This window comes from Maniola jurtina, chromosome 16 (assembly GCF_905333055.1).
Source record: "Maniola jurtina chromosome 16, ilManJurt1.1, whole genome shotgun sequence".
NCBI classification, from domain to species: Eukaryota; Metazoa; Arthropoda; class Insecta; order Lepidoptera; family Nymphalidae; genus Maniola; species Maniola jurtina.
Window position 1 is genome coordinate 13,688,713 of NC_060044.1, and position 19,446 is coordinate 13,708,158.

Here is a 19,446-nt window from a genome sequence, read left to right on the forward strand (position 1 = left end):
CGAAACGCATAATTAAGGGCACTATAAGTACATTAGTTGTCTATACCTTGTTCAGGGATTCGAGCTATTATGGGGCGCTCTCTCTTGCACGATTGTATACAAGTGAAAAGGACGCACTATGATTGTGATTCGTCAGTGGATGTCAAGCTTCACGTCTCAAGTTTAAATAGTGAATGCGCCCTGCCAATGAGTTAGCGAATCACCTCGCAGGTACAACGTAAAATCAAAAACTGAGAGCCTCTGAGCCTACTGAACATTTTGGTCGCAACAATGACGTGCGGTGCCTTCCTATTAGCTCGAGTCCGTGGACAAGGTACAGCGCCAGGGGAACTTTATACAATTCTAACACAACGGCTAAACGGATAAATACTTAACTAAGGGTATTGCACGAAAAACTGGGGTTGAGTTAAATACGACTATGTCTACAATGTACATAATTACACTTAAGTAGCAGTCCTACACCGCGCGCTCACCGACACGTTCGTTCGCTCACACATCTTGAAGACACTCAGAAGCAAAGGTTTCACGTTTAAACTCCATTCATTATTATTATTTGTCAATTAAAAGTGCTCAAGTTTTAAAAGTTTCAAACATTACGATCATATCAATGGATATTTTCAAATGGACTTGAAGTTCTGACGTCTCTCATTGGTAAATTTATTCAACCAATTAAAGTATAACACCGTTTATAGGCATGAATATCGCATCTAAATTTTTCCAGACAGATCCCAGGAATTCCAAAGATCTTTACTATCAGCTTTCCTTATGTAAGGTTATTTTTAAAAATTGATTTGAGTTGTCAAAAATAATATAAAATTATTAATTTATCTAATGCAGGTAGTTTGATAAAATCGATATTTGGCTCATTCGATGTCATACAATCTGTTACTAGGAGGCCGACAAGATTGAACTTGCATAAATACGGGTGTTTCGAAGGTTTTAATTCAGTCTCCTTCCGAGATTCGGAGCGATATCGCATATTTTCGGTATTTGGATTGTGAACTGAATAATTAGATGTTGTGATAGCAATCACGCTCTAATTAAATTATTTATTTTGTCATTAGTTTGTTTAGATTAAAACTCTCGGATAACCTCTACACATTGAACCTGATGTTTTTTGTGTTGGTTTGAGAGGACATTCCAATAATTCGATAAAAATATTTAAATAATACCTGCTTTTCTGAGTGACGCCAATAATTCAGAAGTGGGATGTGTCTCACGTTGTCTTAATTTCGCTTTGGTATCTTTTTGTAAACAACCCACATTTGATTAAAATTTTTATTGAGTTTGATTTGGTGATTAAAATTTTTAGTTTTTTTTTAAGAATTTAGTCTTTTGTGAAGTGGAAAGTAATTTGCAATAAGTGGTTCAGATTTTGTATACATCGAATGAGAAGTTAGTCGTTTGGATTTATTGTTGACTTGATATTAAAACTGAGAGTTCGGCAGTTCAAGGGTAGGTTTTAATGATTTGACGGAGGGCAGGATAGCCCATGATTTGGATTTGACTTAGGGCAAGGAAGCCCGCGACTGACATGACAAGATTGATTAGAAACACGAGGACGTGTTAAATTCAGGACGGCCGAACTGTAAGGTTATTTTTAAAAATTGATTTGAGTTGTCAAAAATAATATAAAATTATTAATTTATCTAATGCAGGTAGTTTGATAAAATCGATATTTGGCTCATTCGATGTCATACAATCTGTTACTAGGAGGCCGACAAGATTGAACTTGCATAAATACGGGTGTTTCGAAGGTTTTAATTCAGTCTCCTTCCGAGATTCGGAGCGATATCGCATATTTTCGGTATTTGGATTGTGAACTGAATAATTAGATGTTGTGATAGCAATCACGCTCTAATTAAATTATTTATTTTGTCATTAGTTTGTTTAGATTAAAACTCTCGGATAACCTCTACACATTGAACCTGATGTTTTTTGTGTTGGTTTGAGAGGACATTCCAATAATTCGATAAAAATATTTAAATAATACCTGCTTTTCTGAGTGACGCCAATACTTACAATTTATTATGATTTTCTTGTAACGTTTTCAAATAATTTTCACTCAGGTCTCGAACTCTTGAATTTGGAATTACACCTAAATTCCCTTTAGACTTCTATCATCATCATAATAACATCAGTGATGATGACTCGATCTTTGAGACGTGTTTTATCAGAATGTGGGCGTGTCAAAGATCAATCTGATCTTCAAGAGCTTCTTAACTGTTCGCCTTTCTTTTTCCCTTAGATTTTTTTATCAATAGACAACTTAAATTCGCTTCAGGATATTTATCATAGTCATCATTAGTATTTAGATTCAAATTCTTTATTTGCATATGTACAATCTTCAATACTTTGTCCTTTTACATCTTCGAAAATCACTAGATCTGAATTGATTTACAAAACTTGTCTTCTGGTTGAAAGTGCAGTGATTAGAGTAATAGCTTTACTTGGTGGTGACCACATGAGAGCCACTGTAAGGCTGCTGGTTTGCACATGGCGTGACGTGTGGCGATGCTTCCCCGTGATGGAGGTCGTGGTTGGGGTGGGCGTAGAGCCCCTGCGCTGGGGGTCAGTAGAGGCGCGCGGCGTCGAGCGGCGGCGGCTCGGTGCCCACGTCGATGTCCGCGGGGCCGTCGTCGTCCACCACGCTGCCGGCACCGCTCGCCCGCTGCAGACCTCGCACCTGGAAGAGGAGGAGAAAAGGATAAGTCGGAGCTGGTAATATATGTCATCTATTCCACCCATTACCGGCAGACGATTGGGCACGGGTGCCCCCTTAGAATGAGAAGGGCTGTTTAAGATTGCTAAAGTTCACTACCGCGCTGGCCAAATGGTGATTTGCCGACTTCAATGTCAAAGTCAGTCATTTATTCAAATTAGGTACCTACTATTCTTATACTATATACTTTCTAACTGTCAAAACCTTGTCAAAACTTCACCTTTGAAAGAATTATGAAAAACTCTCAGGCTTGTGGCAGGTATGCACTTAGTATTTCCCATGATGTATTCCTAAGTACTACGTTAAATCAGATGAATTTAACACACTAGCTTATAGACTAGCAAGCAGCCTAAGATGGAGCGCGTTTGTCTAGATTCTAGAAGATGCCTAGTGACTCTTGACTTGAAGATACCTATATCAAAGGTGAAGGGAAAAACAAGTAAGAGAAGCCCGAAATCGAACCACGGCCCCCCAAATAGGAAGCCGACATCTTAACTATTAATTTTTCTTATATCTATATGTAAAAAAAAGCATGCTAATGGTCTTTGCGGCGGGTAGCATTTCTCCCAGCTATGTACCTCCAGTGAGACTGTACGGTGCAGAGCTGGTTAGGGTGCCCAAATTCACATACCTGGGTCATGTGGTTACAGCAGACATGAAAGATAACTGTGACATAGATAGGGAACGGAGGGCGTTGGCGGTTAGAGGGAATATGATAGCTCGCAGATTTGCACGTTGCTCAAAAGAAGTTAAGGTCACTTTGTTCAAGTCCTTTTGTCAGAGCTTCTACACGTGCAGTCTGTGGGTTGACTATACCCAAAAAACTATAAACGCTCTCCGAGTCCAGTATAATAACATCTTCAGAATAATGTTGGGACTGCCTCGATACTGTAGCGCGTCCGGTATGTTTGCGGAGAACCGTGTAGACGGTTTCTTCGCAATAATGCGGAAACGGATCGCCTCAATTAAAAGCAGGCTGGAGAGAAGTCCCAACATTATCCTGAAGGTGATAGCAGACAGACAGGACAGCGCTCTCAAAGCGCACTGGATGTCTGCATTAGTTAATAAGTATATTAATTATATTAACTAACATAGAATAAGTTTCCTACTAACATACATTACATTATAATTTAGTTACTAACATAGGTTAAGATGTTTACTAACATAATATTGTGGGCCTTTGTTGCTTAAATAATAAATAAATAATATAATATAAATATATCTATGAAAATATTTGGATTTACAGTTAAAATGAACAAATATGTATTTCAGTAGTATTCAAATTCCACCCCTCATTGATTTTCCAAAACTCAGTAGCTCAGTAAGTAGGTAGGTAAGGTAATAAGGCTTTTCGTTTAGACCTAGTAAGTAATGGCCCACTAATCGCTCGCCTGACTTGCATAATACCTACGTTTCCTATTAGAAATGTAGGAATCCTCATTGTTCGACGCTAAATTGCATTGCTTGGAAGGGACCCAGATTGCATCCTAATAATAATATGTGCCACAGATATTTAAAGCTACTATAGACACAGATTCTGTGGCCATACTCCTAATTGACTTCTGACCAACATTGTCGGTATACCGGAATACTAAATCGCTTGGCGGTACGTCCGCGGCCTGTGCTGGTCATATAGTAATAAATCTTTTTTTTAAATAAATCAGTTTTTGTGTGAAAGAGTAACAAACATACATAAACACACATACGCATACAAAGTTTCGCGTTTATAATATTAGTGTGACGTTTACCTGTAGCGATGTAAGGCAATTCTGGTAAATAGAATGTACCTGTAGCAGCAGGTTGTTGGACAGCAGGCGCGCCTGGTGCTCCTGCGCCTTGGCGCGCAGGCACGCGATGCTGTTGTTGCGGAAGGCCTCGGGGTCCTCGTACGGCGCCAGCTCGCGCGCCTCGGGCGACGCGCGCCCCTTGGCCGACGACGACGCCGTGGTGCTGCTGCCGGGGGAACTCTGCGCCTGAGGACAATTCGTTACTACGTTAGTATAGGGATGTTGGTAACATTTGATGTCTGGCCTCAGGCCTGCCAGTGTTACGAGTTACGACAACCTCCCTGGCCCAGTGGCGAGCGCTGTGGTCTTATTAGAGGAAGGTCCCGGGTTCGATTCCCGGCAGAGGTTTGTAATTTTATGTTTCTAAATCTCTGGTTTGGTCTGGTGGGAGCCATCCTATACCAGCAAAGCCGTGCCGCCAAGCGATGCCGTGTACAAACCAAAGGGGTATGTATGGGTTTAATAAAAACTGCCATACCCGTTCCAGGTTACCCCGTTCATCAGGTGAAATGGCAGTCAAGCGCTAACTTGTATCTGAATAAAATGAAAAATTATAAAGTAAGATTTTTTTATTTAGTCATGTAGTGGTACGTAGTATTAACACCTAACATCATCGATCATTAAAATTGAACTTTTCGCGACTTTTCCATTTACAACGCCTTTTATCACACTGATTGTGCTTGGGTTGTTGTCCAGCCTCCAGGCAAGGCAATAGCGAAGTGACTGCGTGTCGCGGGCTGCATTTAATTGCCACGTACGAGTATGCTCCTTTGCATGGAATTACTTCGCAGTGATAAATGTCCCTCGTTAGAATGCAATGCATTACATCATGCCGTGCCATTAAATGCGACTCATATTAGAATACCCTGAAATCTTGAGTTTTCCTCAACTCTCAAGAATATCTTCACTACCTACTTTGAATTTCCATTAGACTTGTAAGTAGACTCAGGTAGGTAGGAATCAGTGGTGATAGCCTAGTGGTTAAAAGACGTCGACCTTTTTCGAAAGATCGACAGGTTCAATTCCGGGCACGCAATCACTTATGGAAGACGCCGTTGACGTATCAACGGCGTCTTCCAACGTAAGCATCAGTGGCAACGAAGAGGATGATGCATCAGACATGACACCCCAATCACTAGATTTAACACCAAACATCAATGTAGAGACTAATCCAGTTGCCTCAAGTGCAATGCCGAACAGGTGAGTTCAAGTAGCCCAAGAAACCTATGAGGGCACGCCCGGACAAAGAGGTTCGAGCTCAAGGCCCAACAGACTTCAATTTCTCAAGAAGACACCACTACAATTATACTCGTATCTGTAGAATATAGATCCTTTGTATATCCTGGTTGGTTGTATATCCTGTGGTCGGAGGAAGATAGTGGATGAAGCCGGAAGCCGTTGCGGGATAAGACCATAGAAACCAGGTGCTCCGCCTCTACCCACTACAGCAGCAGACACGTGCGGGCATGTTACCTGGTTGTCGTGCGCCTCGTGGCGGTGCGGCGAGGCGGAGGGCGCGCGCTCGCCCTCTGCCTCGGAGCCCTCTCGCTCCGACCCCGACTCCTTGAGGTGCTGCGCCGCCTCTATCGACTTGCGGTGCATGCCTGGAACAACACAAACGGTATCCTTTAGCGTTTATATCCGGACTACAGTGATGGTGTCAGCGATGAAGGTACCAGAATCCTGTGCTGATAGGCGATTCATTCGAAGAACAATCGAACTATTCGATAACATTTGAACAATCGGACAGCAATCAATAGTTTTCGATTGTTCAATTATTTCATAACGCGCGGGTTTGGGACGAATTAATCGAAAATCGAATGCAATTGCGTAGTTGATTTTCTACTTATTCGTTCCAGATCATGTGCTTTGCATTCACACAGATTTAACAGTGATCGAAGAATCGAACAATCGTTTTTCGATTTTAATCGATTGTTCGATTCATTCGATGGGTGTTTTGCAACAATCGCCCATAGCTATAGGATTTTTTTAGGTCGGTATTTTCAATTTACTTATGTGCAATTTCTCAACCTATCTGTTAGTTGTAATGATTTTCGTAATCGACCATAAAACACTAAATGTCTCCATTTCAGTACATCGGTTAGATGATTTTCATTCATTGAATTTAAAAAAATACTTAATTTTTAATTTTAATAAGTAAGTAATCTGCCACACTACTGGCCCAATGTGGAGTGGTAGACTTCACACCCCTTTTAGAACATTATGGATAACTCTTACGCATGCAGGTTTCCCCACGATGTTTTCCTTTATCGTTTAAGCAAGTGATAACGATGTTTTCCTTCGCCGTGATGTTTAATTAAACAAGAGACATTTACCTAATTGTATAGAAAGCAGGTTAGAGACGCGTGCTCGGGATTCAACCGCCAACCTTCCGAATAGTAGGGTAACTATCAACTCAATCAACTCAAAACGACGCAAGAAGTTGCAACTCGCGAGACGTGAAGCAATCAGTCAGACAACGCTTTGAATAGGAGTCTATTATCCATTGTGATGTGATTCGCCTTAATGAGAGCACAGACAGACAATGCCACGCACTATTCAATAAACAGGCGTGTCATAACCGAGCCTTTTGCGCCTTTTGGGTTAGTTACTGTTACCGATGTTGTTTCAGAATTGTTTTGAAATGTTTTTGTTTGCTAAGTTTTTCGTCTCAATTTATTTTAACGGGAACAGTATTAGAAAAGACAAGGTTGAGTTGCGATTTGGCAGCAAATCCGTATTTTTAGGGTTCCGTACTTCAAAAGGAAAAATGGAACCCTTATAGGATTACTTTGTTGACTGTCCGTCCGTCCACGTCCGTCGTGCCTCTCAAGAAAATCTATGGGGTACTTCCCGTTGACCTACAATCATGAAATTTGGCAGGTAGGTAGGTCTTATAGTATAAGTAAAGGAATAAATCCGAAAACCGTGAATTTGTCGTTACATCACAGAAATTTTTTTTTTAATGTTTTCAATTTTCAAAGTAACATAACTATTATACCACGTGGGGAATCATATGAAAGAGCTTTACCTGTATATTCTAAAACAGATTTTTGTTTATCTTTATGCAGAGTTTTTGATTTATTGCGCAAAATGTCGGAAAAAATACCTTATACGGAACCCTCAGTGCGCGAGTCTGATTCGCATTTGGTCGGTTTTTAATTTAGCGAAGAAATCCAATTAGTTAAATAAGTACATAGTAAAAGATTATAGCCAAACTTTTGTCATTCTTGGAGGAGACCCGTTATCAGTACTGAGCTGATTTTGATTAACTTTGGTCGGTGAATTGACTTGATTACAGTAAAAATATCGTTATTAATTCCCCAATAAATGATTTTTTAAATTAAAGATCGAAGATTATGTAAATGATAAAAAAGCGTGGATTTGACCTGCAATTCGCTCCAGCAATGCGCAGGACTTCAATTGCTTTTATACATGGCATAATATTGTATATCAAATCTTTGAAAAGAGCAACCGCCGAGTTTCTTGCTGGTTCTTCTCGGTAGGAAAGGCATTCCGAACCAGTGGTAGATGCTTTTGACGATTCAAAAGAACTTGTAAAAGTCTAATTGAATAAAAATATTTTGAATTTGAATTTGAATTTTGAAAGTTTAACCAATATTGATTTTACATTTTCTAAATATACTGAATACAACTTGGTTTGCGAAATACAAAAGCTATAGGTAGTATCTACCATAAATTCACCCAATTGTACGTTGACTCAGGGTGTTTTTTTTAAATGATATTGCAATCTTAGATATTTAAGAGGAATTTGCAATATCCACATAAACTCAAGAGAGTTTTTCAGGATGTCAAGTGGAATTATGTACAACTATTCTTTGGTTCAAATGAAGAGTTAAAAAAAAAAGAACTTTACGATTTAGGAATTTTTTTGACGTGACAACGTCTTATAATTCGATAGAGCCGGCTGCACGCACGAAAAAACATGACTCATGCGGCGTTACCTCGCTCTGAGGCGTTCCATGTAAGGCTTGAAGTGCAAGCGAGAGCGCGGAACGAGCGACAAAGAAGCACAATCGGCCTTTTTGGCACGTTCAACTATCGTCAGTAAACCGACTTTACAGACAACCAATTTTTTTGCGAACACATCATGAATCCCAATGAAGGTATTGCATTCAGGCATTCCAACCACCAGGCCAAGACGACTTCTCAAGTAGATACACGAGTAGAAACCAACAATAAAGTATTATCAAGGGGCGCATTCTGGTTTAATATCGCGAGGAATGGCATTTTACGAGATTTTTACAGCGGGGCAGACGTCCTCACTGAATCTCTAATCAGAAGACATTATTTATGACCACGCTGCATTAGATGGAGCTGCATATAACTGTGGCTACGCTTAGAGACGGTTGCACCACAGAAAGTTAGGTAAGTATTGTAATGCTATGTATAGTTAAACTTGCCCAGCTAAAAATAAGCGAAATTGGTGGCATTACCATTAACTAAGGTTGTATCAGACCGATATAAAATATATCACACTAATATTATAAAGGCGAAAGTTTGTATGTGTGTGTGTGTGTGTGTGTGTGTGTGTATGTTTGTTACTCCTTCACGCAAAAACTACTGGACGGATTTGGCTGAAATTCGGAACGGAGATAGATAATATCCTGGATTAGCACATAGGCTACTTTTTATCCCGGAAAACCAAAGAGTTCCCACGGGATTTCAAAAAACCTAAATCCACGCGGACGAAGTCGCGGGCATCAGCTAGTAAATGTAATAAACCGAAATAATTTGAAGCTCACGATTGTTGGGAAATTGTGCTTAAAGTTTTGCTAATATTGCTACCTCTACATTAAAACAAATAAAAAATAAACACACTAAGGGTGAGATTTATAGGCGATTTCACCAACGTCGAGTACAACACGTACGTTTAATCGAGGAATAAATTGAACGTAATGCCAGTTTTTATATTGAAAACCTAGCAAAATATCAACTCTCGAATAAGACTTATTTTACGTTGGTGAAATCGTTCTTAAGTTATGTTACTGGTAAGTTCAATTAATGGTAAACTTTTAATATTACCAGTGGATAGATTAATCTTTTAATTTTAGTGTAAAGAGTAGGTATAACAACTCAAAAAGTCTTAAGAAACAGCAACGACGATATATAAGGAAAAGCTGCCAATCGACTGGCTGACTGATATATCAACGCACAGTTCATACTACTGACTGACCACGACTCAATGCAACCGAGTCGAAATATCCATAATTTTGTGGTGTACAATAAAAGTAAATTCATAATTTAAAATTATCATATTATTGTTGGTATGTGACCGTTATCACACTAATATTATAAAGGCGAAAGTTTGTGTGTGTGTGTATCTTTGTTACTCCTTCACGCAAAAACTACTTGACGGATTTGGCTGAAAGGAATGAAGATAGATAATATCCTGGATTAGCGCATAGGCTACTTTTTATCCCGGAAAAACAAAGATTTCCCACGGATTTCGAAAAACCTAAATCCACGCGGGCGAAGTCGCGGGCATCGGCTAGTCTAAATATATAAAAGGAAAAGGTGACTAACTGACTGCTCTATCGACGCACAGCTCGAACACTGGGAGGATCGGTTGGGTTGGCATGCAGATAGATATATGACGTACACTTCCGCTAAGCAAGGATTTTTGAAAACTCAACCCCTAAAAGAGTAAAATAGGGGTTTGAATTTGAGTAGTCCATGTGGATGAACTCGCGGGTATAAACTAGTTTACATTAGAACACGAAAAGTCCACTTATCTATAGGTAAGTTGGTAACTGACCAATAGATCGCCAAGGCGGGCGAAGGCGGGCGGCAGGCCAGGCGGGCGGTCATCAGGCCTTAATCGCCAGGAGGGCATTAGACCAACTTCCCCCATTACGCAGAGGTAATAAATCCACTTGATTTACTTGCGGTCACCACTACTCTGCTACAGCTGGGCTACGCTTAGGTGCTACACATATGATACCTAATTTCATACAGCTTATACCTACAGCCTATATCCGCTAGCTGACGTAAAAAGTAGGTAAACCAATAGTAGAGGTAGCTTCTCGCAGGATCACATAAGTGAAGCGTGCACGACTCTTTAGGAACGAACCTTAAGGAATTAATCTATCCTACCTAATATATTATAAAACTAGCTGTGCCCGCGACTTCGTTCGCGTGGAATCAGCGCGCTTTATATAGCCACGGACGCTCAGGCGCGAGGCGTGTAGTACGTACTCTGTACGTTAAAAATGTTCGCCGTGATTCTTTAAATTGACATAATTTTTTTATTTATGAACCGATTGACATGAAATAAACACTAAATGTTAAGTGAAGCTTACTACAATATATTAGTGAAAACCGTATCTAAATCGAATAAGCCGTTTCTGATATTAGCGTGCACAAACACACAGACAAACAGACAAAAAAAAATTAATTACAATTTCGGGTTCGGCATCGATATAATAACAACCCCTGCTACTTTTTTTTTATATATTTTCATTGTACAGACACCACTTTTCTACAATTTTATTATATGTATAGATATATGAAACTTTGGGTTTAAAATCCTTGTGCTGCACAGCCTGCTGTGATTTTTCAGGTTTCAGGTTTACATTCCAGATTTGGAGAGAAAACTTCAATTCAATTCATTTATTATTCGATTTAGGCTTGTGTAAGCTGAATGCAATAATTATTACTTAGGTAGAATCACAAATTGTACGTCTCATTACATTGGAAGCTAAAAGGCCTCCAGGGTGGTTGTTATCGAAGAAAGCTTGTCTCCATGAAGTGCTGTTCATGTTTGCTAGGAGATTATCAAAGTCCTAACTCATTTATTGTCTGATACATCAACGCCTGGTTCAAACCCTTGTAGACTCAGAAAGCTAAAATTTTTCACGGAGGTTCATTATAAGTAAAAATAATAAGGCTGCATGTTTTTGAAATTCTCACGGGTTAGGAAACGGGCTCCAATAGGAAACGATTTTAAAAAAATCTTCACGAGCAGGGCGGATCAGTTACCTAATCTATATTTAAATGTAAAGAGAAAAACTGACTGACTGACATATTTACATACATACAGTTTAAACCACTGGGTCATGGGATAATTTGCTTGTTTTCTCAATAACAAAGACCCCCACTAAGAAGGAAGTTTGAGAACCTAGGTTCATCAGATGAAGTTACAAAATGTAATATTTTTTTGCAGTTCCATGGAACAAAAACACACTATCCCAGAACAAAACTAAAGCACTACAGCACTAAAAGATAAATTAACTACTTAATACTAGGATGTGATATCAAAGGGATGCATCCATTTTGATGCGGTTTCTTCTAAACATCCTTTTAGGGGATGCTTTAGGGGTGTTGTTGCTATGTTGGGGAAGTCTTCAGACGAACAATTCGATTAAGTTTTCACCGAAGAGTACTTGCTGAGATTTTTCACTCGCGGCAATGGTAAGGCTGCTGCCACACCCGGCGAGAAATGCGAACAAAATAGTATTTGCTTTTATAATTATGGTTCAGAAAGAATTTTTAGATTTACCATTACACAAAAAACATTGTGTAAAAACCGGTTCAGCTTTCAGTCGACACAAGATGGTGTACTATATTGTAACAAATTATTGTAACTTTTTTTTTGATTTTACGACTTTCTTGCCAGCTCTTCTCAGTAGAATCTGTATTCCGAACCGATGGTAGAGTCAAAGACGTAACATAAGAGACACACACAGAGAGCTGTTGTCTTACATGAAATAAATAAGTTTTGATTTTTACACGTAAACTTGATCGTTGAAAGATTAACTTGACAGCTACTTCTAATAAAATATCTCTAGTTTCTTTTAGTATTAAAATTAATTAAAATTAAGAATTTAAGTCTAAAATAATTATAATATTGACTTCAATAAGAGATCTATCGATCTAGATTCTAGAAGAATATTATTTAATTATTTTTCTTTCTGTATATTACATATCTTTTACATGTCACTGACTGACTCATCAACACCCAAATCAAATCTTTGGACCTAGAACGCTGAAATTTTGCTCAGAGGTTCCCTAATTATAATGTAGAGTAGGCACAAAGGCAGATTTTTTGAAAATTCTATGGAATGAGGAATAAAGAGGATTTATATTTTCGTCAAGCAAAGCCGCGGGTGGTTGCTATTTATTTATATTTACTAACGACGAGTATTTTATATTTTATTTTTATTAGGTTTTTTCACAATGTAGATTTTTAAAAATAAAATACTACTGGTAATATTAAAAATACTATCGAAAAGAAAATCATAGTTTAATTAATTACTTTAATTATGGTAAAAAATATATACTTAAATTAAAAAAAAAAATATCACTTTATTGCTCTTACTTTATGAACTCATGTTGTTACTATTAAGTGTACCCAAAACATATTTTATTTTAACAATCCAAATTAGTAACTAATCGATGAATTTATTAATTCATTAAAACATTATCAAATCTATAATATTAAATCAAGGTTAAGTACCGTGGCTTAAATGAATATTTTCGAGAAACATTGATTTTAAGGCTAATAAATATTTTCGGTTAAGCCAATTATCGATTGCTATTGAACCGTGACCTATGAGGCGTGCCGTGTAACGTGGAAGGTGAGCGTTTGGTGCGCGCGTTTGGTCTCCTAGTGTGGCGGTAGCACAACGCGGTGGTGTCATTTAGAAAGATAAAAGAGTGATGTACAAAGCAAGTGTATAATAGGCAGATAATTCACTAAGATGCACTTCGCGTGCATTACGGTCCATTTGCTGTGAAGCTCGCACTTTGATGTCTGAGCGAACACTTTCGTTGGCAACGTTCTAGTGGATTGGATAATAGAATTCCTTATTGTTTTCGAATATATTTTAAATTTCACTTTTTATTAAGTGCCCCCGTAAATTAAAATCTTTTGATCGGATAGGTTAGCGAGTCGCGTAATAGGTGTGAAGATCTCTGAAAGTGCACAAATTCAGTGATTTTTAATTGATTGAACAATTTTCCCATACAATTAAAAAGTCGGACGACTAACGTCCGATTACTTAGCTGTAATTACGTGGGTGATGATGATGATTGTTAGGTCAACTTGACACTTTACACTATAGGTCCTCGACTCGACCGTAATTATTAAATTACAGGAACTATATGCATTTAGTGCAGTAAAATTAAAATAGAAGTAAAATTTTCATACGTAACTAGTCAACACCCGCGACTTGGTCTGCTAAATTCGTAATTTCAGAACCTTATATTGAAATAAAACTTAAAAAATACAGCCAATAAAATATTATTAGATATTTTAACCTTACGGACTAAATATTAAGGATTTTTCACATAATTAACTAATTAGCTTAATTTGTTTCCTTGTGATTTAATAGGTACCTACTTAAGATTTTCGTAATCTGATTTTTTTTTGTTTTCATTAATTATGGAATTATTCTTAAATTATGACAAAAATAACTGAAATAATGAAGGAACTACTTTCAAGATACGAAAGTAGGTTATAAATTGCCTTTCATTTAAAACCCCACTTGACTAAAGTCCCGCTCCATTGTGAAAATGGATCCCTCATTTCGAGATTAGTGCGCCTATTTTCATCCCTGAAATAGAAAAGGGATTTTAATTTGTGTATAGTTTTGTATATATAATATAGTTGTTATTTTGTACTAGAATTGATAAAAATTGCAAGTAGGTGTAATACCTACTGTAAGACTTCGTTCCGTATATTTTTACTTATACGGAAATTATTTAAGTACCTACTTTCTAAAATTAATTTAATCACTTAATGGCCGATCTAAAGTACCTACTTAGAATACAATAAAAATCTTTTTGTGTAAAATTTACATCACAAACACTATTTAAAAAGTAAAATATATTTAAGCTTTGGTTCCGTAAATTAAAAAATTGGTGTTATTTGTTTTGTTTTTTTATTGTTTTTTGGTTTATTGTTATGTTATTGGTTTTGTGTTTTGTTTTCCTTTTGGTTAATTTTGTATATTTGCTTTGAAGTCAAGTGGGTAAGTTATACCGAAAATTAGAGTCTTGTTTTTTGAATACAGTAAGTGATCATCATTTGTGATCAAATCATAGCCGGTCCATTACTGAGCACAGGTCTCCTTATAGTCTGCCAGTGCGGAATGGCAGACTTCACACATCTTTGAAAACATTATGGACAACTTTCAGGCATGCAGGATTCCTCATGATGTTTAAACCGAATGATATTTAATTGCTCAAAAACGCACATAACTCCAAAAACAAAAGAGGCGCGGGCCTGGGATCGAACTCTCGACCGCCCGAATAGAAAGCCGACATCTTAACCATTAGGCTATCACCTGCTATCAACTGCAAACCATGCTGGAAACTGATCCATACCAACGTACAGCAGCAGCTTAGACTTAGCAGCAGAATTGCAATATTTCCTACCTATCAGTACCTACGATACGAGTATTAGATATGGACCATTTCACAGATAGCATGTGAAATGGTCCACCTTTTCATATGTAACACTTGCTACCGTACCTTACTTACTTAAAGTAGTCTGTGAAAAATCTCACGAAATCTAAAAATTTTAATCCCTCTTTATGGTTTAAATTTTACGCGCTCACGGTCATCTACCCGAGCTACGGAGCGCGCGAGCGAGAACACTCGCATCGGTGAAAGGGAAAAACATCTAGTTCAATTAATGTACCAACGATCGTTTGCTATGATTTCAAATATATTTTCAATGTAAATTTACAGTAGTACCTATTTCACAAAGAAAAATGACAAAAACCTTTTTGGAACGTTCAGGTCAGGGTGTATCCTGAAAATCTTTATTTTTTTAAACTAAACTAACTACTATCTATTTTAATATGTGTAACGGTAAAAGGTTTCCATAACTGTGCCAACCAATTTTTTAAGTGCTATAGTTTACTAGCGACCCCTCGCGGCTTGGGTCGGCAAAAATCTTCTCTGTTCCCTATTAGGTCCTATGAAAATTTACAAAATCCAGCCTTACTCGTCCTTGTCTACATTATAAAGAAAACCTCTGTAAAGCTTTCTAGGATTGGCGTTGATGAGTTATGGACCTGGAGCCTGTGAGGGCCAGACCTTCGTTATTTTACAAAAACTGAAAGTTTCTCTGCGTCTCTCTCATAGTCCCCAACACTGCCAATGGTCATTGGTAGAGATCTCTTATCTTCTCTCTCTCTCTCTCTTATACACTTTTTGATTTATCGTGCAAAATGTCGGAAAAAATACCCGAGTCGAAACCCTCGCTGCGCGACTCTGACTCGCACTTGGCCGGTTTTTTCTTTCCTTTTCTCTTTATTGTTACAACTTTCTGGTACAAATAAAAAGTTTGAATCATGGTGGCTTTGGCAGATAACAGACACCCAAGATTTAAAAATGTCAGGAGGAGGAGGAGGTTGCCACGTTACTGGATCTGACAATACATGACGTGATTTTTTATACTAAGTATACTATTCCGAAGAAAATATAAAAAATTAGTCTTTATACTTTGACGAAAGATTTTGTACGTCTTTTTTACCTGTTCTCTCCCAAAGCTACTCGTATCATGATCCAAACTCTATAGTCGCCGATCGTTCCTGCCTGTGTTGGGGACAATGCGCAGAGAAACTTTCAGCTTTTATAAAATAACGAAGGTCTGGCCATCTAGGCTCTTAGTCCATTAGTCAGTCAGAACTTTTCTTTTTACACGACTACTCAAAAACGAGTGTAATGTCTTCAGGCATTACACCTGTATGGGGTATGTATGGATCACGCTGCGATCGACGTGAATTTTTACATGAAAAATTAAATCTCGGAAAATTAAAGAGTTCTCAAGAAATTTTTAAAAACCTCAACCCACGCGGACGAAGTCACGGGCGCCATCTAGTAAGTTCTATAGTTGTAGTACATAATAAGTGTTAAATTAAAGCTCTGTACGTACCTCAAATTGATATAACATAAACAGTATTACATAAAAACGCGACCCCCATTCTTTAAACCAAAATAAACGAATTCAAGCCCTCCCAGGTAACTCTCAGGTGAAAAACCCATACAGCTAAGTACATAATTAATATGTAAGCGTGGCAGCCCTCGTAATCAGGGCTGAGACAAAGCGGCGGCCATCTTGGAGCCGCCCCCCCCCCCCCTCCTGCCCTTCCTCCCCCCACCACTGCGCACGCCGAAGGCTGTATGCACGCCATGGCAATATGATTGTGCTCTGATTTGCTAGATTCATTTATGTATGCGCTTAAGGTGGAGACACACCAGGTGGAGGCTTTTTCTTCGTTTTTTTTTTTATGGTTAATTCTTAGGTTACATGAAAATATGGTGAACATGGTTCAAGATTTATTTTTTAAACACAACCAACCATGTCCTGACTCGTGACATACCCGTGGACTGGCCGTAATGTATCATGAGATGGTTCTAACGTCATCGCATTTTAATCTGTTTCAAGTTAGTTTCAAAACTTTAGGCCCATACAGGGCTTTGAACCCGTGTAACTTTAAAACTGGTTATTTTTATGGAAAACTGGTAAACCACTGTCATACCTAAGTACTCGTCGTCGTTTCTAAACAACGAAACTATAAGCTACAAAGCGTGCTAGGGAAACTTGTGGTTAAAGAATTTAAGAAGAAACTTAGCAATCGAAGGCTATAATATTATGTACCTACCTATGTTGTATGCATTCCATACAACTAATAACTAATAAACGCTATGATTCGCTTGATTTACAAATAGGTACATAAATGAATTCATATCTGAGGCTATAGTCGTGTGCAGTGGTTTTAAAAATTTTGATTTGGTTCTATGGTTAATTTAAACTTTTTGAGGAAATTTCACTACGTTTTGTTTGAGCCACTCAATAAATTCCAGTTTCAAAATAATACATTTTTTATTGATTAAAATTACAAATTATTATGAGCAGTCCAAATAGTTATTATGATCAACTCCCAGAGCACTACTGAGCACGAGTCTCCTCTCAGAATGAGAAGGCCGTTGTCCGCCTTGGTGGCCCAGTGCGAATTAGCAGACTTCATGCACCTTTCAGAACAGAAGAACTCTCAGGCATGCAGGTTTCCTCATGAGCAAGTGACATTTAATTGCTTAAAACGCAAATAATTCAAAAAGTTAGTGGAAAAAGTTAGTGGTGCGTGCCCGGCATCGAACCTTCGACCTCGCGAATAGAAGGCAGACGTCTTAACCATTAGGCTTTTACGGCTATCGTTTAAATAGTAATGAAATTTAAATAAGTATAAAGCAGTAGCAAGCCTGCAGCCAAAAACCTTAAGTTAACTAGACATTCAAAGTTAAAAAACCGGCTAAGTGCGAATCAGACTCGCGCACTGAGGGTTCCGTTCCTACTCGGGTATTTTTCCAACATTTTTCACGATAAATCAAAAACTATTAGGTATACATAAAAATAAATAAAAATCTGTTTTAGAATGTACAGGTTAAGTCCTTTCATATAATACCCCACTTGGTATAGTTATCTTACTTTGAAAATTGAAACACGTTTTAATTTTTTTTTTTTAATGATGTAACCACAAATTCGCGGTTTTCAGATTACTTCCTGTACTTGTGCTATAAGACCTACCTACCTGCCTTTCATGATTCTAGGTCAACGGGAAGTACCTACCCTATAGGTTTCTTGACAGACACGTCGGACGGACGGACAAACAGACAGACAGATAGACAACGAAGTGATCCTATAAGGGTTCAGTTTTTCCTTTTGAGGTACGGAACCCTAAAAATAGTAAAACTTGGTTAAATAACAAGTGTAAATTAAAAATTTTCAACACCCCCGGCACCCCCACAAATCATTTTGAAATAAATTATTATGTATATCTAGGCAACGTCCATCTTGACAGCTTGACATTTGTCAATTGACACTTGAATATTATGAACCTAAGGGTTATTTGCCCTTCTTTTCTACAAGAAAACTAGAAAATAGCTGATAATTTTTAAACGGCTGAACCAATTTTTTTGGATTATAGCTAAGAACACTCTCGATCAAGCCACCTTTCAAACAAAAAAAAGTAAATTAAAATTGGTTCATTCGTTTAGGCGCTACGATGCCACAGACAGATACACAGATACACAGATACACACGTCAAACTTATAACACCACTCTTTTTGGGTAGGGGGTTAAAAAGCATAAGTAAGTACCTATTAATATCTGTTATTGTTGACACAATATACCTACCTACCATAACCCTAAAACCATTAATTGTCTCCATTACACTTTGCCGCCACCACAAAGACACTCGCACTACACTAACACTAGACTCCACTAGAAAACAAATAAAACTTCGCTTGTAAAGAAGATCGCACATATGTACGCCTCGCACGGTTTTGCCCAAAAGACATTTTCAGGTCAAAGCACGTGAGATGAGACGAGGTGTGCAAGTTACTATACTTGTGAGATCAAGTCGGTGATGATTTGTTACATCGATATAGCTATCTGACAATAAAATGGAAGACCTTTTTACTAACCCCCGACCTAAAAAGAGGGGTGTTATAAGTTTGACGTGTGTATCTGTGTATCTGTCTGTGGCATCGTAGCTCCTAAACTAATGAACCGATTTTAATTTAGTTTTTTTTGTTTGAAAGGTGGCTTGATCGAGAGTGTTCTTAGCTATAATTCAAGAAAATCGGTTTAGTCGTTTGAAAGTTATCAGCTCTTTTCTAGTTACTGTAACCTTCACTTGTCGGGGGTGTTATAAATTTTTAATTTACATTTGTTATAAAAACAGCACAGGTCTAAAAAAACTTCTTTCACGGAAACTTGAAAACTGTAGAAAATCGTCTAATCATTAGGTATAATTATTATCGTACTTATATGAAGCATAATATAATTTTATATGCCCCTATACTTTCAATCCTATATTAGGTACGTACACAATACACATACATAATTACCTAAGTTTTATTTATTTATTCCTACCCATTTACTTATACCTAAGTTCCATT

The 19,446-nt window shown here is 37.8% G+C and overlaps 1 protein-coding gene across 2 annotated transcripts in view; it reads right to left on the reverse strand.

The window, feature by feature from the left end:
* Positions 1 to 2,437: 2,437 nt before the first annotated feature.
* LOC123873066 (visual system homeobox 2-like) overlaps positions 2,438 to 19,446 on the reverse strand; it is a 131,460-nt gene continuing 114,451 nt past the window's right edge. For both annotated transcript variants that reach the window (XM_045917750.1, XM_045917749.1), the window contains 3 exons: positions 5,983 to 6,113; positions 4,510 to 4,695; positions 2,438 to 2,686 (listed from right to left, as the gene is read on the reverse strand). In XM_045917750.1, the coding sequence (XP_045773706.1) occupies positions 2,573 to 2,686; positions 4,510 to 4,695; positions 5,983 to 6,113 (431 nt within the window). In that variant the 3' untranslated portion in view covers positions 2,438 to 2,572. The remainder of the gene's footprint in view (positions 2,687 to 4,509; positions 4,696 to 5,982; positions 6,114 to 19,446) is intronic.